Raw genomic sequence first — 24,555 nt, forward strand, 5'->3', positions numbered from 1 at the left:
ATAACGACCATTTTCTTACCTACAGCGTTGCAAACCCGGGTCGTCCTGTCAAACCTCCCCGGCGATCGAGCATCGAATCTGCGGCTAAAATAACTGCTTTTCCCGAACCGACAAGAGGCGTGAGAGCTACAAAGCGCCGTGCGGCAGCGTCTCCTCTTTCATGGCGTTTGATTTCTTTATTTAATTGTGTTTTGCGCGGCTCTAAATACGAGATTTGCTTTTCTCTGTTTTGATTTCGTTTCGCCACCAGGCGCTGACACGTCAACCGAACACGCTTCCTGGATCCGGCGTGCGTGGCGATGACGTGAGCGAAGGCCTTGGTTACCGAAACCAACGCCCTTGGCAACCGCCTTTGGCTATGTTTTTTATTTTATTTTATTATTACTTTTATTTGTCTATTTGTTTATTTATCTTATTTTTGTGTGTTGTGTGTGTGTGTGTGTGTGTGTGTGTGTGTGTGTGTGTGTATATATATATATCTATATCTATTTTTTATTTATTTATTTTGCTCAGGGTGGCACCGTTTGAAAATAAAGAACGTCCCCGCTCATTCAAACATTTAAATAAAATAACAACTATTATTATTATTATTATTATTATTATTATTATTATTATTATTATTATTATTATTATTATTATTATTAATGGCGCAATGCCCTTCTTAAGATGGCGTCTGACTTGCGTCACTGTCCGCTTTCCCTCACTTGCCCTTCCAGGGTTTCTTTGCCTGGGCATTAGTAATCGCTCTAGAGCAATCGTCGCCTGGTAAGGGCTGGAGAAAGGCACGTTGGGGTTGATTAGTAACGACTGGTCGGCTGTTTCGCGCGAAATTGAGGGCTTTGTTGTTGGCGCCGTTTTAGCGAGAAAGAGGCACGCAAACACAAGAGAGACAGAGATTCAAAATTACACTTTAAACTTAAAATAAAAATAAACAGAAAGCAAAACAGAAATATAAATTGATTTAACAACCCTGGGTATGCTTATTTAATATATTTGATCGTGAAGAGTTTATTATTCGCTATTAAGTCTCTCACGTTGACCTAAAAGGCAAATACATTGAAATATAGGACAGAGCTGGTCGTGCAGCTCCGTTTTATTTAATAATATAATATAAGCCAGTATATAAACGGCGTTATGGGAATTCACGGTCTTACGAAATTGATCGCCGACCAGGCGCCGGGAGCCATCAAAGAAAACGACATTAAAAACTATTTTGGTAAGTAAAAAAACTAAAATAAAATCTCTTTAATCTCAATGATAATGATAATAAAGGTGATAGTTATTGTGTGTTTGTGTTACTGATCAACGACATTGAGCTACACTGGGGAGTTAAAACTAAGTTGTTGTTGTTGTTATTATTATTTTGAGTGTGTGTGGCGTCCCGTCCTGTGTCTGCCGGGTTAGGCGCCGGCTCCCCGGTTATTGATAATCGATGGATCGATTATTATTCAAATTCAAGCAGCGTTATTGCTTGTGTTTCGAGGCCGCTGCATAAGGAACTACAACTCCCAGGGTCCCTCGCCGTTGCCGCGGGTGCAGAGGCATGCTGGGAGCTGTAGTCCTAGCCAGGGCTGCGCCGATTCATTGTGAATGCGAACTCTGTTGCAGTTAAAGTAATTACTGTTCTCCAGTCTATGCGCCTGGATTTGTACCTGCCTCGCTGTGTGTGTGAGCCTCTCTATCTCTCAGCGTGTTGATCCTGTGTGAGTCTCTCTCTCTCTCTCTCTCTCTCTCTCTCTCTCTCTCTCTCTCTCTCTCTCTCTCCCCCCCTCTCTGTGTGCAAGCAGGTCGGAAGATAGCCATTGATGCCTCTATGAGTATCTATCAGTTCCTGATCGCTGTGAGGCAGGACGGGAACGTCCTTCAGAACGAAGACGGAGAGACGACAAGGTGAGGTCACCGCGACCTCGAAGTGACACGGGGCCGGTAATCAGACTCCCGCTGCGCAGCAGTGTGATCCAGTCCTGCTTTCACTAGGAGTTTAATAATCAGACTCCCGCTGCACAGCAGTGTGATCCAGTCCTGCTTTCACTAGGAGTTTAATAATCAGACTCCCGCTGCACAGCAGTGTGATCCAGTCCTGCTTTCACTAGGAGTTTAATAATCAGACTCCCGCTGCACAGCGGTGTGATCCAGTCCTGCTTTCACTAGGAGTTTAATAATAAGACACACCTGAGCTTGTTAGCTAGACACACTGGGGGCTGATCAAGCTGGTAGTGAAAGCAGGACTGGATCACACTGCTGTGCAATAGGAGTCCGATTCCCAGCCCTGCAGTAATCATGCTGGTTATCCTCACAGAGATCCCTGTTTCTCCTCTCTCCAGTCACCTGATGGGAATGTTCTACCGCACGATCCGCATGCTGGAAAACGGGATCAAACCGGTTTACGTGTTCGATGGGAAACCCCCTCATTTGAAATCTGGAGAGGTGAGGCAGGAAAAGAGGAATTCTCCCAGGAATATCTACCCAGCACAGCTGAGAGAGTTCAATACAGAACAGACGCACTCACACCCCCCCCCCTGCCCTCAGGTTCAGCCTGTGCCCAGCAGGAGCAGCAGCAGTGGTTGTTGATGATGCAGAGTTCACTCCCCCTGGTCTCTGCACGTCACTCTGGATAAAAGTGGCTGCTCTGAGACTAAGTCATAGCAATTAATACTAGAAGTAGCTGTTTAACAGGGGCAGTTGGTTGGGGGTGGTGATCTGTCTTTTTTGGGGCGATCTCTGAACCCTAATTTTTTTTTTTTTTTCTCTTTCCCAGCTGGCAAAGAGGAGCGAGCGCAGAGCCGAGGCAGAGAAGCAGCTGGCAGAAGCACAGGAAGCGGGTGAGGCAGCGAGGGAATAAAACTACAAAATGGTGCATTCTGGGGACTGCAAAACTGCTTTCTGCAAGGGAGCATTAAGGAGCGGGGGAACTACAAAACAGTGCAGTGTTGGGGCTGGGGACTACAGAATAGTGCATTCTGGGGACTGCAAATTCCAGCATAATGGATTGCGGTTGGGTTTACAATTCGCACCCTGTGCTGCTGTTTCCAGGCGACGTGGAGACCGTGGAGAAATTCAACAAGCGGCTGGTGAAAGTGACCAAACAGCACAATGACGAGTGCAAGAGACTGCTGACGCTGATGGGAGTGCCCTACGTGGAGGTGAGAGAGAGGAGGGAGGGGAGGGGAGGGAGAGCTGTGATGAGTGCCCACCTACTGCTGACGCTGACTCTGGGGATTGCCCTACGTGGAGGTGAGAGAGAGGATAATGGAGAGGGAGACTGCTGAACGCTGCTGGAGTGCCACTTACTGGATGTGAGAGAGAGGTACTGAATAGGTAGGGGAGGGAGACGACTGCTGACGCATCTGGTGGCTGCCCTACGTGGAGGTCTGAGAGAGAAGGAGGAGCGGGAGTGAGAATGGAGAGACTGCTGACGCTGATGGGAGTGCCCTACGTGGAGGTGAGAGAGAGGAGGAGGGGAGGGGAGGGAGAGGAGACTGCTGACGCTGATGGGAGTGCCCTACGTGGAGGAGAGAGAGAGGAGGAGGGGAGGGGAGGGAGAGGAGACTGCTGACGCTGATGGGAGTGCCCTACGTGGAGGTGAGAGAGAGGAGTAGGGGAGGGGAGGGAGAGGAGACTGCTGACGCTGATGGGAGTGCCCTACGTGGAGGTGAGAGAGGAGGAGGAGGGGAGGGGAGGGAGAGGAGACTGCTGACGGACTGACCCTGACCTATTGGATGGCCCTACCTTGCTGGTGGAGTAAGAGAGATAGAGGAGGAGGGGAGGGGATGCGAGAGGAGACGTTGCTGACCCCTGATAGGTGCCCTACTTGAGTAAAGCTACTGTGGACTACACTAGTGAGCTGAAAGCAGCAACCTGCTCAGGCCACTGGACATGCGAACGGGAGGTCTTGATTATTAACTTCTATGAGAACACCTGGCTGCAAGCAGGCAAGTGAGCGGGATCGATTATTAAACTCAGTGGAGTAGGACTGACAATTTAAACTCCTAGTGAAAGCAGGACTGGATCACACTGCTGTGCAGCGGGAGTCTGATTATTAAACTCCTAGTGAAAGCAGGACTGGATCACACTGCTGTGCAGCGGGAGTCTGATTATTAAACTCCTAGTGAAAGCAGGAATGGGTCACACTGCTGTGCAGCGGGAGTCTGATTATTAAACTCCTAGTGTCTTGCTGTGCAGCTCTTCCTGATTATTAGGCTCCCTGTGAAGCAGAAGCTGCTGTCACACTGCTGTGCAGCGGGAGTCTGATTATTAAACTCCCAGTGAAAGTCTGGATCACACTGCTGTGCAGCGGGAGTCTGATGTATCTCTATGTAACCTCCTCACCTTGTTGTCTTCCTTCTCTCTTCCCCTCCCCCGCAGAAGCTAGCTGTGAAGGCTGGGAAAGTCTACATGGACATGGGACTGACTTTCGGCACCAGCATTCTGATGAGACACCTGACTGCCAGCGAGGCCAAGTGAGCGGGGACCCCTGGGGGCTGGGGGGAGGAACTGCAGCTTTGTACATTAATATTATTATTATTATTATTATTATTATTTTGTCCTAACCTAACAATTTTTTTTTTTTTTTTTCAGGAAGCTGCCAATTCAGGAGTTCCATTTTCACAAACTGCTTGAAGAAATCGGGCTTTCTCATACCCAGGTCTGTCCCTCTCTCTTCCTCCCTGTCTCTCCCTCTCTCTCTCTCTCCCCTCTCTCTCTGTGTTTTTTTTTTTTTAACTCTCTCTGTGTTTTATTTTAACTCCCCCCCCCCCCCCCCCCCCCTCTGTCTCTCAGTTTGTTGATCTCTGCATCCTGCTGGGCTCTGATTACTGTGAGACGATCCGAGGGGTCGGGCCCAAGAGAGCCATCGAACTGATCCGGCAGCACGGCAGCATCGAGGAGATCCTGCAGAACCTCGACACAGCGGTGAGCCAGAACTCAGAACTCGGAGTCCGTTATTAATATTGCAGTGATCAGGAGCCAGGAGTTTGAGCAGGGTTACAAACTCACACTAGCCCTGCTGCTGCTGCACCCACACCCCTCAATGAAGTCCTGGGGTTCAGAAGCTCCCCTCAATGAAGTCTAGTATTATTAATATTGCAATGATCAGGAGCCAGGAGTTTGAGCAGGGTTACAAACTCACACTAGCCCTGCTGCTGCTGCACCTAGTCCTGGGGCTCAGAGCTCCCCAGGCAGCCTGGGTGCTGTTGTGTTGTTGAGTGTGTTGCGGCCCGGTTCTGTTTCAGAAGTACCCGGTCCCAGAGCACTGGCTCTACCGAGAAACCTTCAGGGTGTTCGGGGCCCGGTTCTGTTTCAGATATTCCTCCGGCTGGTCCCGAGAAAGAGGCCCGGCAGCGCCTCACCTCCAACCCGGAAGTGTAGCCCGACGCCATCGTCTCACCTGGACTCACCGAATCTGTCTGCTGGAGTTTCATGTGGACCGCTGAAAACCGGTACAAGTAGAGAGTGGCTCTTCGTGTCAAGGTCCTTTTTGAGGAGGACGATAGAGCTCTCTACGGTCTCCTCCCCCCCCTCTCCCTCGCGGGGAGAGGGGGAGTGTGGGAGAGGAGGGAGAGGGAGAGAGCTGATGTAAGCTGTGTGTTCCCCCAGCGAGGATCGGATTCGCAACGGCATCAAAAAAATCCGGAAGAGCCGGCAGGGCAGCACACAGGGCCGTCTGGACAACTTCTTCAAAGTGACAGGATCCCTGTCCTCCCTGAAGAGGAAGGTAACCCTCACCCTGACCCTCACCCTCACCCAGTCCTCCCTGAAGAGGAAGGTAACCCTCACCCTGACCCTCACCCTCACCCAGTCCTCCCTCAAGAGGAAGGTGACCCTCACCCTGACCCTGACCCTCACCCAGTCCTCCCTGAAGAGGAAGGTAACCCTCACCCTGACCCTCACCCTCACCCAGTCCTCCCTGAAGAGGAAGGTAACCCTCACCCTGACCCTCACCCTCACCCAGTCCTCCCTGAAGAGGAAGGTAACCCTCACCCTGACCCTCACCCTCACCCAGTCCTCCCTGAAGAGGAAGGTAACCCTCACCCTGACCCTCAACCTCACCCAGTCCTCCCTGAAGAGGAAGGTAACCCTCACCCTGACCCTCACCCTCACCCAGTCCTCCCTGAAGAGGAAGGTAACCCTCACCCTGACCCTCACCCTCACCCAGTCCTCCCTGAAGAGGAAGGTAACCCTCACCCTGACCCTCAACCTCACCCAGTCCTCCCTGAAGAGGAAGGTAACCCTCACCCTGACCCTCACCCTCACCCAGTCCTCCCTGAAGAGGAAGGTAACCCTCACCCTGACCCTCACCCTCACCCAGTCCTCCCTGAAGAGGAAGGTAACCCTCACCCTGACCCTCACCCTCACCCAGTCCTCCCCCAAGAGGAAGGTAACCCTCACCCTGACCCTCACCCTCACCCAGTCCTCCCTCAAGAGGAAGGTAACCCTCACCCTGACCCTCACCCTCACCCAGTCCTCCCTCAAGAGGAAGGTAACCCTCACCCTGACCCTCACCCTCACCCAGTCCTCCCTCAAGAGGAAGGTAACCCTCACCCTGACCCTCACCCTCACCCTGTCCTCCCTCAAGAGGAAGGTGACCCTCACCCTCACCCTGACCCTCACCCAGTCCTCCCTCAAGAGGAAGGTGACCCTGACCCTGACCCTCACCCTCACCCTGACCCTGACCCTCACCCTGTCCTCCCTCAAGAGGAAGGTGACCCTGACCCTGACCCTCACCCTCACCCTGTCCTCCCTCTGACCCTGACCCTCACCCTCACCCTGTCCTCCCTCAAGAGGAAGGTGACCCTGACCCTCACCCTGTCCTCCCTCAAGAGGAAGGTGACCCTGACCCTGACCCTCACCCTGTCCTCCCTCAAGAGGAAGGTGACCCTCACCCTGACCCTCACCCTCACCCTGTCCTCCCTCAAGAGGAAGGTAACCCTCACCCTGACCCTCACCCTCACCCTGTCCTCCCTCAAGAGGAAGGTAACCCTCACCCTGACCCTCACCCTCACCCTGTCCTCCCTCAAGAGGAAGACCCTCACCCTGACCCTGACCCTCACCCAGTCCTCCCTCAAGAGGAAGGTGACCCTCACCCTGACCCTGACCCTCACCCAGTCCTCCCTCAAGAGGAAGGTGACCCTGACCCTCACCCTGTCCTCCCTCAAGAGGAAGGTGACCCTCACCCTGACCCTGACCCTCACCCAGTCCTCCCTCAAGAGGAAGGTAACCCTACATGTCAAACCTTCTCTGTCTTCAGTGTAAATTCAATGGCAACACCTCTCTCTTCTCTCTCTCTCTCTCTCTCTCTCTCTCTCTCTCCCTCTCTAGGAGCCTGAGCTGAAAGGACCTGCAAAGAAGAAGCAGAAATCTGGAGGTGCCACGTCCGGGAAATTCAAGAAGGGAAAATAACCCCCCCCTACCCCCCCTCTACAAAAGAGCCCCCATTGACGGCTTCCTCACCCCCCACCACCCCACACTTCCCACTGGCTTCAGCGTTACCCCAGTAAGAGAGTCCGAGACACAAAGCTGTTTGGGTTTTACTGAGTTTGTGGTTGAAGTTCTGGATGAACTGCCTGTAATATCAGCAGATCCACTGAAGAAACAAACAGGAGAAGAAACAGACTCTTCCAATCTCTCACAAGCTGAAGGTGTTGTCAGAATGGCTGGGCTGCTGCTTCTCTCTCTCTCCAGTGCGCTTGACGGCTGTCTTTATTATTGTGTTTTAAAAATGGTTTTTTTTTTTTTTTTTTTTTTTTCTGTGTATTTTTTTGGTTCCGTTGTATTTAGGAAATAAAAAATGCAAGTTTTGCAAGAGAATTGTATTGTCTTTTTTGTTGAGAGGGAGGACAAAGAAAAGGGAGAGGACAGAAGAGGTGAGGGAGAGAAGAGGGGAGGACAGAAGAGAAGGGGGAGAGGATAGAAGAGGAGAGGGGGGGAGAAGACAGAAGAGGTGAGGGGGGTGGAGAGGACAGAAGAGAAGGAGGAACGTTTTTAAAATCGTTTAAGCGTAACTCAGAAACCAGGACCGGGTGGTGGAGACGGACTTTGGACCCAACCTGACGAAGTTCTGAGATCAATCAGCTGATCGGAACCGGGCGGGCTGAACAGCCTGGATTTGTTAATGTGTGTACGTCTCTCAATTGAGGTGCGATACACAAATCCAGCCACAAGGAGGCAGTAGGACCCCTGTCACTGTTGTGGGGTCGCCGCTGCGGCTCCCTGCAGGCTTTCATATGTAGGTTGCATTCTGTGTGGACCGGCCAGCGCCGCCCTGACTGGTCATTATATTATATTATATCAGGCGTGGTGTGAGTCAATAAGCGTGTGTAATTGTAGAAGTCTCTTGGCAGAGAATCCGGGTTATTTATACGTGCATGCTACTGCGCTTTCTATTTTAAGGGTCTCTCTTTCGTAATTGGGGGGGGTGGGGGGGACGCCTAGAGATGCAAATTCGACTGGGTGGCGTTTAAAGGGCATGGATTTAAAGTGACGGACAGAAATTAAATGCCATCACCTTTAATGCAGGCAGACGGTGTCTGTTGTTGACATACCGTTGTTTTCCACCCACGCAGACCGAGCCGGCGTTTTTAAAGTTCTGCTCGACCCGTTTGATTGATTTCTTTAATTAACTAATTCATTAATTCATTAATATTTTCATCGTTCTCCGAAGACTGGCACAGGGTTAGTATTTTTATTTATTTATTTATGTTATTTAGTTTTGTTTTATTTTTTTATTTTTATTTTTCATTTGCCAAATTCGCTTTAAAAAAAGCGAGCAGGATTTATTTATTTATGTATTTATTTTTGGAATGGTTCCGTGACGTCGGACGACATGATGGAATGACGTGGCGTCCGTGACGTCACGCGGAATTCCAAAAAATTGAAAACGCTGGAACGCGATGTTCTGCGAAGAATTACCACGTCACGCCACGTCACGCCAAATCAAATCAAGCCTCATCTAGTCTAGTGGGAGGGATATTCGGAAATAAATAATATAAAAGAGACTTGATAAATTAAACGGCACACGTTTTATTTCAAGACGATGAGAGAGACTTCTAGTGGAAACGTTTGCCATTGACTTGACACTGAAGACAGTGAGAGAGACTTCTAGTGGAAACGTTTGCCATTGACTTGACACTGAAGACACTGAGAGAGACTTCTAGTGGAAACGTTTGCCATTGAATTGACACTGAAGACACTGAGAGAGACTTCTAGTGGAAACGTTTGCCATTGAATTGACACTGAAGACACTGAGAGAGACTTCTAGTGGAAACGTTTGCCATTGAATTGACACTGAAGACAGTGAGAGAAGAGAAACTAGTGGAAACGTTTGCCATTGAATTGACACTGAGACACTGAGAGAGACTTCTAGTGGAAACGTTTGCCATTGAATTGACACAGAGAGAGAATAAAGAACAGTTTTAGCATACATGAAATGGTTAAAGATTGGACCATGTTTTATCTATCGGAAGGGAGAGAGAGAGAGCTCTGCCCTTTAAAAAAATATTGACTTTGAGTGAAGAGGGCGGGACAGTGCACAGTCCAGTGCTGATCTGGTTAATCAGTATGTGTTGTTTCAGGGCTATTGCCCTTTTCAGATAATTGCAGCTCCTGTCCACCTCTGCTGACTGCGCTCAAAACTGGAGAGCAGTGACGTGTGTGTGTCTGTGAATCCCTGTCTCTGTGTGTGTGTGTCAATTCAATGGCAAACGTTTCCACTAGAAGTCTCTCTCTGTGTCTTCAGTGTCAATTCAATGGCAAACGTTTCCACTAGAAGTCTCTCTCTGTGTCTTCAGCGTCAATTCAATGGCAAACGTTTCCACTAGAAGTCTTTCTCAGTGTCTTCAGTGTCAATTCAATGGCAAACGTTTCCACTAGAAGTCTCTGTGTCTTCAGTGTCAATTCAATGGCAAACGTTTCCACTAGAAGTCTTTCTCAGTGTCTTCAGTGTCAATTCAATGGCAAACGTTTCCACTAGAAGTCTCTCTCAGTGTCTTCAGTGTCAATTCAATGGCAAACGTTTCCACTAGAAGTGTCTCTCAGTGTTTTCAGTGTCAATTCAATGGGAAACTCTTGCACATTCCTGCAAGCAGATATTTTGAGAAGGGTTTGGTTGTATATCTTATCAGAGCCCTGTCCTAAGCCTGAATAATAAAACATTGTTGCTTGAGGTAGCTAACCTTGAGATTAAAAAACAAACAAACAAACATTGACACTTCAGAGTTTCCTTACTTCAACTACAGACAGAACCCCACAATCCTGTTCAGTGTGACGCTACAGTATAATCCCTTCTTCTTGGGGTCTGTGTTTGTTTACTACGCTCTGAAAAGAGTTTACTGAATGCTGCTTGTGTGTGAACATTTGACTTCTCTTTGATTTGACACCAATACCGACCCCTGTGGTAGTCTACTGGTTACCTCGCTCCATTTTGAGGTTTCTCTTTTTGGTTTTCTACACGCTAACCACTCCCTAATCTACGTGCATGCGTTTCCTTGAATCCCTACCGCGTTCAGTTTGAGAACGGATCTTTTACACAGGACTTTGTCAAAGGGCTCGCAGTTAGACGCTGTCGACGATCCCCCTTCCTAAAAACCACGTCTCCCAGGATACTGCTACCAGCTAAGCAATTTTCCCTTTGGGGTTTTACATAAGGCAGGCTTACTGGTCTGTAGTTACCTGGTTCGGTTTCATCTCCCTTTTTGTGGATCGGTGTTACCTTTGCAATTCTCCAGTCTGTCGGTCTCCCTGTCTCAAGAGACCGTTGCACGATCTTGGTTAGCAGTTTGTAAAAAACTTTTCATTTCGGCCGAGGGGAGATTATTTTAAGAGCGGATAGTCCCTTTATCACTTCTGCTAAAGTTCAACCTGGGTGGGAAACTCGTGAAAAAGTAATCCTTTAATAGGATTTGTCATTCCTCTTTGCCTAGGATTTCGGCATCTGTGTCTCTTAAAATTTTACCTCCTTTTGAAATGACTTCTCAATCCCAAACTCCTGCACACAGCTGTAGCGTTTCAGATCTATCATTATAGCTAAACACATTGAAAAAAAAAATTCAAAACACAACCACATCAAGTTATATAGATATATATATATATTTTTATTTCACATCTGATTTGAATTTCCTAACATTGTACAGTAATACAGATAAATCTACGGATTCATTCCATTCTCTTGAGGTGTTTTTTCCAACTTCAGTTTATTATAATTGAAAAGCAAAAACACACTCACATTCCTTCTCCAAAACACGCCTCAGAAAAAGCAACAGGAGTTTCAGAGAACAGATTTAAGATTGTCAGCGCTCCTTTAAAGGGAGGGGCCGGTGATCCTGTTAATAAAGCTAATAAGAGGTGAGAGAATGGATTTTAAAGATGGTCAGCGCTCCTTTAAAGGGAGGGGCCAGTGATCCTGTTAATAAATGACCCCTAATCTATAATATCTTGGCTTGCAGCAACCCAGTACAGAATCGTGTTTTTTGATTTGCACAAACATTTTTAGCAGCTCCTGTAGTTCTGGATGGGGTTTTATGTTATTGTTTTATACAGTGAGACTCTGCCCAGCACACAGCAGGCAATGCCAGCCTAAGGCATAAGATCTTCAAATGTAATTTGGGATAAACAGATTTCAAAACCATATCCATTCCAAACATACTATATATTTTTAGGGCACAACTGTCAACCGAAACAGTTTCTACACAACTTCTTATTAAAAAGAAGGGGGGGGGGGGGGGGGGGGGGGCACCTATTTCAAGTTATCAAAATACAACTGTTGCACAGCAGTTAGATCCCCCCCCCCCCTTCTCTACTGCTGCTGCTCTGTCCCCTTCTCCAGCTCCTCCCCTTCCTCCACTCCAGGCTCCTCCCCTTCCTCTACTCCATTCTCCTCACCCTCTCCTCCAGGCCCCTCATCTCCTCCTCAATTTCTGTCGGCAGATCTACGTTGACCTGCTCGGTGAGGTACGCTCGGATCTCCCTGGCCTCCTTCTCCCAGAACGCCTTGGGCAGGTGGAAGAGCGCCTGGGTGTCGACCGGCTCCGATAGCCCCCCCAAGTCCAGGGCCCCCTCCCTGGGCAGGTACCCCACGGCGCTGGGCCGGGCGATCCTCTCCCCTTCCTCCCCGCCTCCGCAGCGGCGGAAGATCCAGTCCAGGACGCGGGCGTTCTCTCCGAAACCGGGCCACAGGAAGCGGCCGGTCGCGGGGTCCTTGCGGAACCAGTTTACGTGGAAGACGCGTGGCAGCTGGAGATCCGGCCGGCGCTCCATGGAGAGCCAGTGAGAGAGGTAGTGACCGAAGTTATAGCCGAAGAACGGGCGCATAGCGAAGGGGTCGTGCATAATCACCTTGCCTGAGAGAGAGAGAGGGAGACACACAGATGGAGAGAGGAGATGGGGAGAGAAGAGACAGACACACACAGGTGCCAAGTTAATGATAGAGGAGAGACACAAAGAGAGTGAGAGAGGGGGAGACAGAACAGGATTTATAAATGAGATTACTGTTTAATAGAGGGAGGGAGTGATTCTTTTAAATAGAGGGAGGGGAAGTTATTCAGTATAGAAAAAGGAGGGATACTGTTTAGTGTTTTCTCTGTATATAATTTAGTTGGCAATGCCACGCATGTGCTTCGGAACACAATAATTTCTATTGTCAGGTCAATAAACCCATTTGGGGAGAGAGGGGGTCTTACCTTTGTGTTCAGCTGCAGCTGTGGATTCTGACCTCATCGCCGCGCCAACAAACACACCGTGACGCCAGTTAAAGGATTCATACACCAGAGGAACACCTAGAGAGGAGAGAGGAGAGAGATCAACGCACAGCTCTCTCCAGAGAGGAGACAGAGTCACAGGGTCGGCTATACAGATTCTCATCTACAGCGTACTAGGTTTGGCAACTCACCCTCAGGCCTGCGCCCCCCGAAGATGATGGCGTCGATGGGGACCCCCTCGGGGCTCTCCCAGTCCTTGTCCATGCTGGGACACTGAGCCGCTGGGGCGCAGAAGCGAGAGTTGGGGTGAGCACAGGGCTCCTTATCACCTGCCCAGGAAGACACAGCAAGTACGCATTTAAAAAAAAAAAAAGTGAAACTACCGCCATTGCGGCTCTACCCTGGAGCCAGTCTCCCGTGTTAACTATAGCAAGTCTGGAGCCAAGATGGCCGCCACCGGACCGCAGTTGCCCTGTACCTGATCTCCACTGAGAAGTGAAAGGTAGTCAAACTGCAGCACTAAATCACAGAGATTCAAGTGAGGCTGTGAAACTACCGCCATTGCGGCTCTACCCTGGAGCCAGTCTCCCGTGTTAACTATAGCAAGTCTGGAGCCAAGATGGCCGCCACCGGACCGCAGTTGCCCTGTACCTGATCTCCACTGAGAAGTGAAAGGTAGTCAAACTGCAGCACTAAATCAGAGATTCAAGTGAGGTTGTGAAACTACCGCCATTGCGGCTCCACCCTGGAGCCAGTCTCCCGTGTTAACTATAGCAAGTCTGGAGCCAAGATGGCCGCCACCGGACCGCAGTTGCCCTGTACCTGATCTCCACTGAGAAGTGAAAGGTAGTCAAACTGCAGCACTAAATCACAGAGATTCAAGTGAGGCTGTGAAACTACCGCCATTGCGGCTCTATCCTGGAGCCAGTCTCCCGTGTTAACTATAGCAAGTCTGGAGCCAAGATGGCCACCGCAGGGCCACAGTTGCACAGCACCTGGTTTCCACGTTTTCCCGAGCCAGGACGTGACGGAGACTCCTGGGGGCAGCTTCTCGTCGATGCCCTCCCAGTACACCCCCCCGTCGCTGGTCTCCCCCACGTTGGTGAAGATGGTGTTGCTCTGGACCGTCAGCATGGCGTTGGGGTTCGTCCTCATGGAGGTGCCGGGGGCCACCCCGAAAAAACCGTTCTCTGGGTTGATGGCACGCAGACGACCTGGGGAGGGGAGGGGAAGAAAAAACACAGCAAAGGTTTCAAAAACTTCTGCATTTTCTAAAATGTTCACAGTCAACACACTTGATCAAAAGTCACATAATGCAACAATACTGTGGACAAGACTGACTCCTCCCCTCCCTCTGACTCCTCCCATAGGCTGGAAAATTTCATCCAGGCGATGTCGTCTCCCACACACTCCACCTTCCAACCTGTGACTCCTCCCCTCCCCCTAGCTCCTCCCCCCAGCTGTTGAATTTCATCCAGGCAATCTCCCACACACCCCACCCTGTGACTCCTCCCCCCTCTACCCGTGACCCCTCCCCCCTCACCTTGGCTGTCGAATTTCATCCAGGCGATGTCGTCTCCCACACACTCCACCTTCCAGCCTGGGAGAGACGGCTGCATCATCGCCAGGTTGGTCTTCCCGCAGGCGCTGGGGAAAGCAGCCGCGACATAGCGCTTCACCCCCGCCGGGCTCGTGAGACCCAGGATCTGAGAGAGAGAGAGAGAGGGGAGACGGGGAGGAGGGGGAGAGAGGACGGTAGAAAGGAAAGAGAGGAAGGAGAAAGAGAGGAGATGGGGAGGAGAGGAGAGTTTCTCCATTACCAATGACGCTACAGTATAATCCCTTCTTCTTGGGGTCTGTGTTAGTTTACTACATTCTGAAAAGAGTTTAGTTTCATTAATGCTGCAGACAGACACACACACACCCACCAGCATGTGTTCTGCCAGCCAGCCCTCGTCCTTGGCGATGCGAGAGGCGATGCGCAGGGCGAAGCACTTCTTCCCAAGGAGAGAGTTGCCCCCGTACCCACTCCCGAAAGAGACGATCTCCCGGCGGTCTGGGACGTGAGCGATCAGAGTCATCTCTGGGTTACAGGGCCAGTTATTAACTAGCGGGGCTGAGCAGGGAGAGAGAGGAGGAGGAGGAGGAGGAGGAGGAGGAGGAGTCATTGAGGGTATAGTCAGCACACTGTGGTCCCATTCTACCAGCCTCACCCCATTGCAGCTGCCCTATACTTGTGCTACCATTGTAGTGTAATACAGAGCCATTGCAGTGCCGCTGTCTGTCTGCATTGCCATTGAAGATCACTGAGGGTATAGTCAGCACACTGTGGTCCCATTCTACCAGCCTCACCCCATTGCAGCTGCCCTATACTTGTGCTACCATTGTAGTGAAATACAGACCCACTGCAGTGCCGCTGTCTGTCTGCATTGCCATTGAAGATCATTGAGGGTATAGTGAGCACACTGTGGTCCCATTCTACCAGCCTCACCCCATTGCAGCTGCCCTATACTTGTGCTACCATTGTAGTGTAATACAGACCCATTGCAGTGCCACTGTCTGTCTGCATTGCCATTGAAGATCATTGAGGGTATAGTGAGCACACTGTGGTCCCATTCTACCAGCCTCACCCCATTGCAGCTGCCCTATACTTGTGCTACCATTGTAGTGTAATACAGACCCATTGCAGTGCCGCTGTCTGTCTGCATTGCCATTGAAGATCATTGAGGGTATAGTGAGCACACTGTGGTCCCATTCTACCAGCCTCACCCCATTGCAGCTGCCCTATACTTGTGCTACCATTGTAGTGTAATACAGACCCATTGCAGTGCCGCTGTCTGTCTGCATTGCCATTGAAGATCATTGAGGGTATAGTGAGCACACTGTGGTCCCATTCTACCAGCCTCACCCCATTGCAGCTGCCCTATACTTGTGCTACCATTGTAGTGTAATACAGAGCCATTGCAGTGCCGCTGTCTGTCTGCATTGCCATTGAAGATCATTGAGGGTATAGTGAGCACACTGTGGTCCCATTCTACCAGCCTCACCCCATTGCAGCTGCCCTATACTTGTGCTACCATTGTAGTGTAATACAGAGCCATTGCAGTGCCGCTGTCTGTCTGCATTGCCATTGAAGATCATTGAGGGTATAGTGAGCACACTGTGGTCCCATTCTACCAGCCTCACCCCATTGCAGCTGCCCTATACTTGTGCTACCATTGTAGTGTAATACAGAGCCATTGCAGTGCCGCTGTCTGTCTGCATTGCCATTGAAGATCATTGAGGGTATAGTGAGCACACTGTGGTCCCATTCTACCAGCCTCACCCCATTGCAGCTGCCCTATACTTGTGCTACCATTGTAGTGTAATACAGAGCCATTGCAGTGCCGCTGTCTGTCTGCATTGCCATTGAAGATCATTGAGGGTATAGTGAGCACACTGTGGTCCCATTCTACCAGCCTTGCCCCATTGCAGCTGCCCTATACTTGTGCTACCATTGTAGTGTAATACAGAGCCATTGCAGTGCCTGTCTGTCTGTCTGCATTGCCATTGAAGATCATTGAGGGTATAGTGAGCACACTGTGGTCCCATTCTACCAGCCTCACCCCATTGCAGCTGCCCTATACTTGTGCTACCATTGTAGTGTAATACAGAGCCATTGCAGTGCCACTGTCTGTCTGCATTGCCATTGAAGATCATTGAGGGTATAGTGAGCACACTGTGGTCCCATTCTACCAGCCTCACCCCATTGCAGCTGCCCTATACTTGTGCTACCATTGTAGTGTAATACAGAGCCATTGCAGTGCCACTGTCTGTCTGCATTGCCATTGAAGATCATTGAGGGTATAGTGAGCACACTGTGGTCCCATTCTACCAGCCTCACCCCATTGCAGCTGCCCTATACTTGTGCTACCATTGTAGTGTAATACAGAGCCATTGCAGTGCCACTGTCTGTCTGCATTGCCATTGAAGATCATTGAGGGTATAGTGAGCACACTGTGGTCCCATTCTACCAGCCTCGCCCCATTGCAGCTGCCCTATACTTGTGCTACCATTGTAGTGTAATACAGACCCATTGCAGTGCCGCTGTCTGTCTGCATTGCCATTGAAGATCATTGAGGGTATAGTGAGCACACTGTGGTCCCATTCTACCAGCCTCACCCCATTGCAGCTGCCCTATACTTGTGCTACCATTGTAGTGTAATACAGAGCCATTGCAGTGCCGCTGTCTGTCTGCATTGCCATTGAAGATCATTGAGGGTATAGTCGGCCCACTGTGGTCCCATTCTACCAGCCTCACCCCATTGCAGCTGCCCTATACTTGTGCTACCATTGTAGTGTAATACAGAGCCATTGCAGTGCCACTGTCTGTCTGCATTGCCATTGAAGATCATTGAGGGTATAGTGAGCACACTGTGGTCCCATTCTACCAGCCTCACCCCATTGCAGCTGCCCTATACTTGTGCTACCATTGTAGTGTAATACAGAGCCATTGCAGTGCCACTGTCTGTCTGCATTGCCATTGAAGATCATTGAGGGTATAGTGAGCACACTGTGGTCCCATTCTACCAGCCTCACCCCATTGCAGCTGCCCTATACTTGTGCTACCATTGCAGTGTAATACAGAGCCATTGCAGTGCCACTGTCTGTCTGCATTGCCATTGAAGATCATTGAGGGTATAGTGAGCCCACTGTGGTCCCATTCTACCAGCCTCACCCCATTGCAGCTGCCCTATACTTGTGCTACCATTGCAGTGTAATACAGACCCATTGCAGTGCCACTGTCTGTCTGCATTGCCATTGAAGATCATTGGTATAGATCATTCTGAGGGCTACCATTGTAGTGTAATACAGAGCCATTAGCCACTGTCTGTCTGCATTGCCATTGAAGATCATTGAGGGTATAGTGAGCACACTGTGGTCCCATTCTACCAGCCTCACCCCATTGCAGCTGCCCTATACTTGTGCTACCATTGTAGTGTAATACAGAGCCATTGCAGTGCCGCTGTCTGTCTGCATTGCCATTGAAGATCATTGAGGGTATAGTCAGCACACTGTGGTCCCATTCTACCAGCCTCGCCCCATTGCAGCTGCCCTATACTTGTGCTACCATTGTAGTGTAATACAGACCCATTGCAGTGCCGCTGTCTGTCTGCATTGCCATTGAAGATCACTGAGGGTATAGTGAGCACACTGTGGTCCCATTCTACCAGCCTCACCCCATTGCAGCTGCCCTATACTTGTGCTACCATTGCAGTGTAATACAGAGCCATTGCAGTGCCGCTGTCTGTCTGCATTGCCATTGAAGATCATTGAGGGTATAGTGAGCACACTGTGGTCCCATTCTACCAGCCTCGCCCCATTGCAGCTGCCCTATACTTGTGCTACCATTGCCCCTCAGCATTAGCATGTTACAGTATAAAATGCCCCCAGTTGCAGTACCCACCTTTGAGAGGTAGGGGGCGCCCCAGGGAGTGCAGGCACTTGACGAACTCCCCGTTCCCCAGGCTCTCCATGACCTTTGACCCCATGCGGGTCATCACCCCCATGCTGGCCACAACGTAGGGCGAGTCTGTGAGCTGCACCCCGAATTTGGAGATGGGGGAGCCCAGGGGACCCATGCTGTAAGGGATGACATACATCTTCCTGCCTGAGAGAGAGAGAGAGAGAGAGAGAGAGAGAAAGGGGAGACGAGGAGGATGAGGGGGGGGGCAGGGAGGGGATATAAAGCAGAATTATTAGAATCAGAGAAATGGATCTCCTCCTTAACGTGCAAGTCTCCATACACTCCCCAGATAATATACACAGTGCCCCCTCCCCTCCCCTCCCCTTCCCTGCCATGCACCCTGGAAATCTCTCTTCCTTGGCTCTCTCGAAGTCCTTCTCAGACATCCAGTTGCCCAGCTGGCTCTTGGCGCCCCCCAGGGGCACCGGGACGGTATCGCGCTGGCGCTTCGTCACGATCACCGTGACTTGCTCTCCACGCGAGCCACGTCCTTGGGATCCGTGCGCGCCAGCCAACTAACGAGGGAACGAGGGAACGAGGGAGAGAGGGGAGAGAGAGAGAGACGACCAGTCACCCCAGTGTTCTTATAAACCCCCCCCACAAAACCGCCCCCTAGTGGATTAAATAAATTCACAATTTTTTTTTGCCTCCCCTTTTGAAAGCGGTGTGATCCAGTCCTGGCTTTCACTAGGAGTTTAATAATCAGACTCCCGTCTGCACAGCAGTGTGATCCAGTCCTGTTTTCACTAGGAGTTTAATAATAAGACACACCTGAGCTTGTTAGCTAGACACACTGGGGGCTGATCCCAGAGCCTGACCTGGGGCAACGTGGCAGGAGCGTGGCTGACTAGAATAGTTCAAAGGAGAGTCTGTGGACAGAGCTGGATGGCGCCGTGCGGGGCACCGGGAAAGTGGCCCGTCAATAGGAGACGCTCCCATGACCTTGTCCCCGTAGCTTGGGCTGACCGGCGACCGGTCGGGGCGTCCCCAGGAATCTCTCTTCCTTGGCTCTCTCGAAGTCCTTCTCAGACATCCAGTTGCCCAGCTGGCTCTTGGCGCCCCCCAGGGGCACCGGGACGGTATCGCGCTGGCGCTTCGTCACGATCACCGTCTTGCTCTCCACGCGAGCCACGTCCTTGGGATCCGTGCGCGCCAGCCAACTAACGAGGGAACGAGGGAACGAGGGAGAGAGGGGAGAGAGAGAGAGACGACCAGTCACCCCAGTGTTCTTATAAACCCCCCCCACAAAACCGCCCCCTAGTGGATTAAATAAATTCACAATTTTTTTTTGCCTCCCCTTTTGAAAGCGGTGTGATCCAGTCCTGGTTTCACGAGGAGTTTAATAATCAGACCTCCCGCTGCACAGCAGTGTGATCCAGTCCTGGTTTTCACTAGGAGTTTAATAATAAGACACACCTGAGCTTGTTAGCTAGACACACTGGGGGCTGATCAAGCTGGCTAGTGAAACCTGGACTGGATCACGCTGCTGTGCAATAGGAGTCTTGGCTGACTGACCAGTTTGTGAGCTTGGGCAGACGGCGGACCATGCCGTCTCTTTCCAGTGTTCCCAGTATCTCTGCGGTCTCCTCGGGGCTCCCAGTACAGACGTGCACCCCGGCCGGTTTGCAGAGCTCTACGGAGCGGGAAACGAACTCGCTGACTGAGCGCGGGAGCGAGGAGAGCGGGGAGCTGTGAGCCAACCGACAGGAACCCGGGCCAAAGCGGACCAGCTTCAGAGAGCGGGAGAGAGGCCTGGGGAGAGAGAGAGAGGGGGGGGTGAGAGGGAGAGAGATAAAGAGATTTAAAAGAGGCTCCGACAGGAGCAGAGAGCCCCCGCTTTTCTCGAGAGAGAGAGACAGAGAGCTATCGCAGAGAACCGAGGGCCGTTGAGAGTTATAGAGAGAGAGAGAGAGACACTGCACACGGAACAGACATTATCGTTCAGAGAGGTGGGGTGGGGGTACCTCTAAAGGACAAAACTTGTCAATAAAACCTTTTTTAATTTGAGAGAGAGAGAGAAGGGGTGAGGGGGAGAGGAGAAAGAGATGAGAAGGAGAGAGAGATAGGTTTTTGTAAAGATGGTCAGCACTCTTTTAAAAGGGAGGGGACAGTGATCATGTCTATCTAACAAAAAAACAAAACAAAACCCTAATTCCCGTTCCCTCTGCAATCACTCCCAACAGCACCATCGATATCAAAAAACTGCGCCGGGCAGCGTGCTGTTTGAACAAGCGTCTCAAAATTACAATTTGAGGGAATAGATTTTAATAAGGGACCCCTGGACCCTGTTGATCGTGTCAGCTGAGCTTGCAAAAAAAAAAAAAAAAAAAAAAAGGGGGGGGGGGAGGGGAGCGGGAGAGGGGATGTGTCCCACAGCCCAGGCTTCTCATTGGTCCATTCTGGAGAAGAGTATGTAGCCCCTCCCACTTCCAAACACAACAGAGAACTTTAACAGGATAGAGAGCGTCTCTTTAACCGGAACTACAAATATCGGAGAAGCTCTCCCTGTGTGTGGTATTTATTAATTATATATATATAATATATATATATATAGTATATATATAGTATATATATATATTAAAATTTTTCCAGTTTTAAACTAGTTAAACTGGATCATAAAAGCATACTGGCTGATAAATTTAAAAAAAAAACAAAAAACTTTTCATATTTCTTAAAAAGGAAAACAACCAATAAACGCCTTCATTGTTCTCTAATCGTGCTAAACTGGTCTAGTCTCGGCGCAACAGATAATTCTTCTAATGTAACCCCTTCAGACGCTGCTGTGAAATTCGGTTTAAAATCACAAACCGCAGCCTAAGACTGAGCCCCCCCACCCCCCCCTACCCAAGCAATGTAAGCAGCTCAATTTTCTGTGTGTTTCCAGTTTTATAGCCGGCGTGAAATGTCACAGCTCCGATTACAGGAACGCCTTTAAACCGGACTGTCCTCAAAATAGGACCCGGGGGGGGGGAGGGGGTTGAGAAGAAAGACTGATTTTCTCTTGAGAAGAGAGACTGATTTAGTTCGGGGTTGCATCACAGCGACACGAATAGATCTTGTTGTGATGTGTGCGTGTGTTTTGTTTTTTTTTTCAAATCCAAAAACGCACTTTATTTCAATGCGTTGCGAAGTAAAGCAAACATTTGTTTGCAATCTTCAGACTCCCTCCAAGTTGGGTAAAGTTCACAGAGGGAGGGGGGGAGCGGGGGGGGGGGGGGGGGGGGGGGGTGGGTGGGGGGGGGGGGGGGGGGGGGGGGGGGGGGGGGGGGGGGGGGGGGGGGGGGGGGGGGGGGGGGGGGGGGGGGGGGGGGTGGGGGGGGGGGGGGGGGGGGGGGGGGGGGGGGGGGGGGGGGGGGGGGGGGGGGGGGGGGGGGGGGGGGGGGGGGGGGGGGGGGGGGGGGGGGGGGGGGGGGGGGGGGGGGGGGGGGGGGGGGGGGGGGGGGGGGGGGTGGGGGGGGGGGGGGGGGGGGGGGGGGGGGGGGGGGGGGGGGGGGGGGGGGGGGGGGGGGGGGGGGGGGGGGGGGGGGGGGGGGGGGGGGGGGGGGGGGGGGGGGGGGGGGGGACATGATTTCATAAGTAAAAAAAAATCATATTCATATTTACATATAAACCATACACGACTACATTTGGAAGCAGATGAGTAAAAGTTAGCAATAGCTAGCACTGATTGCGTCATCTCAAAACGGGGGGGGGGGGGGGGGGGGGGGGTTTATTTACTACACTCTGACAAGAGAGTTTCATTTAAAGCTGCAACTTGGAAATAAAAGTAACACACACACAAGTACCTGATTTTCATAAGTAAAAAAAAAATCATGAATTCAATTTACACATATAACCATACACGTAACTGTAAGCAGATGAGTAAAAGTTAGCAATAAGCACTGGGTCCATCTCAAAACGTGCCATATTAAAACGCCTTAAAGGCGCAGACAGACAGAGCCCCACATCCTGCTCAGTTGTGACCTCGACTGTATATATAATCCCTTCTGCCTCATCGGGGTCTGTGTTATTTACTACCCTCTGACAAGATTTGAGTTTCATTAAAGCTGCAGACAGACAGACAGCAGGCATTAATACACAGACCCACAGCAATTGAGACAGACAGACAGCAGACAGAGCCTCAAAATCCTGCTCAGTTTGACGCTACATTAATCCCTTCTTCATGGGGTCTGTGCAGTTTACTACACTCTGAGAGACAGCTACAGACACAGACAGACAGACAGAGCGGCAGACAGACAGAGCCCCACAATCCTGCTCAGTTTGACTCGACAGTATAATCCCTTCTTCATGGGGTCTGTGTTAGTTTACTACACTCTGACAAGAGTTGAGTTTCATTAAAGCTGCAGACAGACAGACACACACAGGCATTAAGACACACAGACACACAGGCATTGAGACACACAGGCATTGAGACAGACAGACAGACAGAGCCCCACAATCCTGCTCAGTTTGACTCGACAGTATAATCCCTTCTTCATGGGGTCTGTGTTAGTTTACTACACTCTGACAAGAGTTGAGTTTCATTAAAGCTGCAGACAGACAGAGCCCCACAATCCTGCTCAGTTTGACTCGACAGTATAATCCCTTCTTCATGGGGTCTGTGTTAGTTTACTACACTCTGAAAAGAGTTGAGTTTCATTAAAGCTGCAGACAGACAAACAGCTGCGAACACAGACACACACAGGCATTGAGAGACAGACAGACAGAGCCCCACAATCCTGCTCAGTTTGACTCGACAGTATAATCCCTTCTTCGTGGACTTGAGTCGTGTGCTGACGTTGAAAAACAAGCAAATAAAATCACATAACTTAAAAACACAAACCTCCTCCCTCATTTGAAGGTCGACATAAATAACCTTCTTCATGGGGTGCTGTGTTATTTACTACACTCTCTGAAAAACGAGTTTGAGTTTCGATTAAAGCGGCAGACAGACAGCAGACACACACAGGCATTGAGACAAGACGAATACAGAATAGCCCCCACAATTCGTCCTCATGTTTGACTCGACAGTCGTTGTTGAAATAAATAATAAATAATATATAATAATAATAATAAATAATAATAATAAAGTGGAAATAACGAAGCAGAGACCCGCAAATCCCGAAACTTAAAAAAAAAAAAAAAAACTTATAAAAATCTCGCTTTAAACAAAATTCAAAAAACAAACAAACAAACAAACAAACAACAGGACACGAGCTCCCTCACGTCGTGTTTTACAGAAAGTCCGCTAAAAAAAACAAACAAAAAAAAAAAACTCTAGTTTGTAAAAATGAATTATAACAAATACACATTTAAAAAAAAAAAAACACAACTTACCCGATCGTTCGAGAGTAAACCCAAGTCATGCTGAAAAATTCTGTGTTTTGGTCCAAAAAAAGATTTCTTTATCTAACAAATACACAGCAAGGACGACATGGGGACGGGGAGACGGGGTCCAAAATAATAATAATAATAATAATAATAATAATAATAATAATGTTATTATAAATCTCAACAACAAACCGGACCGCATGAGTTACACTGACTTCTACAAAGCATCGAGGATCAAAGAGCAGTCCGGCTAACTGGATACATTCATTTGTAGCCAGCTCTGCTATTGCTATTATATCATTATTATTATTATTATTATTATTATTATTATTATTATTAGCTAGTTTCTATCAATGCACACAACCCTATCTATCTGACTCCGTCCTTCTCTTCCCCTCTGCGAAAAAAGACAATCATTTATTTTTTTTATTTTTTTTTATTTTTTATATATATTGGCATGACCGATCTACAAATTCAATAACCTTTGACGTTTCGAAACGTAAGAGTAGCCCGTCCTCCTCCTCCCTCCCCCCACATCGTGTCAGTTTTCCGCCCCACTAGTCCCTGCCCACGCACACCGTTTCACAAAGCGTGCGTGCGCTTTATTATTATTATTATTATTATTATTATTATTAGTATGGTCCTATCCGATAGCAATCGTGCATTTCTTTAATTGCGTGTATGGGCTATGTTAGATCTTATTATTACTATTATAAGAACAGATGGAAAGATGTCACCAGGCCCGGAAGGGAAAGGGGTGGTTTCTTCGGGGGGGCGGAATCCCTCATTTGAAATATCGGGCGCGAATTTAATCTGCTGTCGTGTTAAAGAAATATACATAATTGCAGAGGACCGTCACGAAACGTCGTTTATGAGACCCATGCGTGCATGTATGCATGTGTGTGTGTGTGTGTGTGTGTGTGTGTGTGTGTGTGCGTGCATGCGTGTGTGCATGCGTGCGTGTGTGTGCGTACGTGTGTGTTTCCTGCTGAGTTAGGGTTCGGCAAAGTGCTAGAAATATTTACTGATAAGAATTACACTGTAGATAAC

At 49.7% G+C, this 24,555-nt stretch overlaps 2 protein-coding genes across 3 annotated transcripts; one reads left to right on the forward strand and one right to left on the reverse strand.

The window, feature by feature from the left end:
* Positions 1–1,134: 1,134 nt before the first annotated feature.
* fen1 (flap structure-specific endonuclease 1) lies at positions 1,135–7,714 on the forward strand. Its single transcript, XM_041236748.1, has 12 exons — positions 1,135–1,216; positions 1,788–1,890; positions 2,325–2,427; positions 2,759–2,822; positions 3,034–3,143; positions 4,366–4,460; positions 4,579–4,645; positions 4,780–4,911; positions 5,232–5,290; positions 5,596–6,717; positions 6,792–6,972; positions 7,318–7,714. The coding sequence occupies exons 1-12, from the start codon at positions 1,135–1,137 to the stop codon at positions 7,396–7,398; spliced, it is 2,199 nt and encodes a 732-aa protein (XP_041092682.1). The 3' UTR covers positions 7,399–7,714.
* Positions 7,715–11,826: 4,112 nt separating this feature from the next.
* pck2 (phosphoenolpyruvate carboxykinase 2 (mitochondrial)) lies at positions 11,827–23,891 on the reverse strand. 2 transcript variants are annotated; one of them, XM_041236695.1, is made up of 10 exons: positions 23,512–23,891; positions 19,711–19,947; positions 19,162–19,355; positions 18,136–18,339; positions 14,618–14,805; positions 14,233–14,395; positions 13,685–13,903; positions 12,881–13,018; positions 12,672–12,767; positions 11,827–12,332 (listed from the first exon to the last, which is right to left on the reverse strand). In XM_041236695.1, exons 1-10 carry the CDS (start codon positions 23,538–23,540, stop codon positions 11,857–11,859), a joined length of 1,944 nt encoding a protein of 647 aa, XP_041092629.1. In that variant the 5' UTR covers positions 23,541–23,891; the 3' UTR covers positions 11,827–11,856. The 2 variants fall into 2 exon arrangements, with proteins under 2 accessions (XP_041092629.1, XP_041092628.1); XM_041236694.1 differs by lacking the exons at positions 19,162–19,355; positions 19,711–19,947; positions 23,512–23,891 and adding an exon at positions 18,524–18,654.
* Between the last annotated feature and the right edge of the window lie 664 nt (positions 23,892–24,555).

Source organism: Polyodon spathula, chromosome 42 (assembly GCF_017654505.1).
Source record: "Polyodon spathula isolate WHYD16114869_AA chromosome 42, ASM1765450v1, whole genome shotgun sequence".
Lineage (NCBI taxonomy): Eukaryota > Metazoa > Chordata > Actinopteri > Acipenseriformes > Polyodontidae > Polyodon > Polyodon spathula.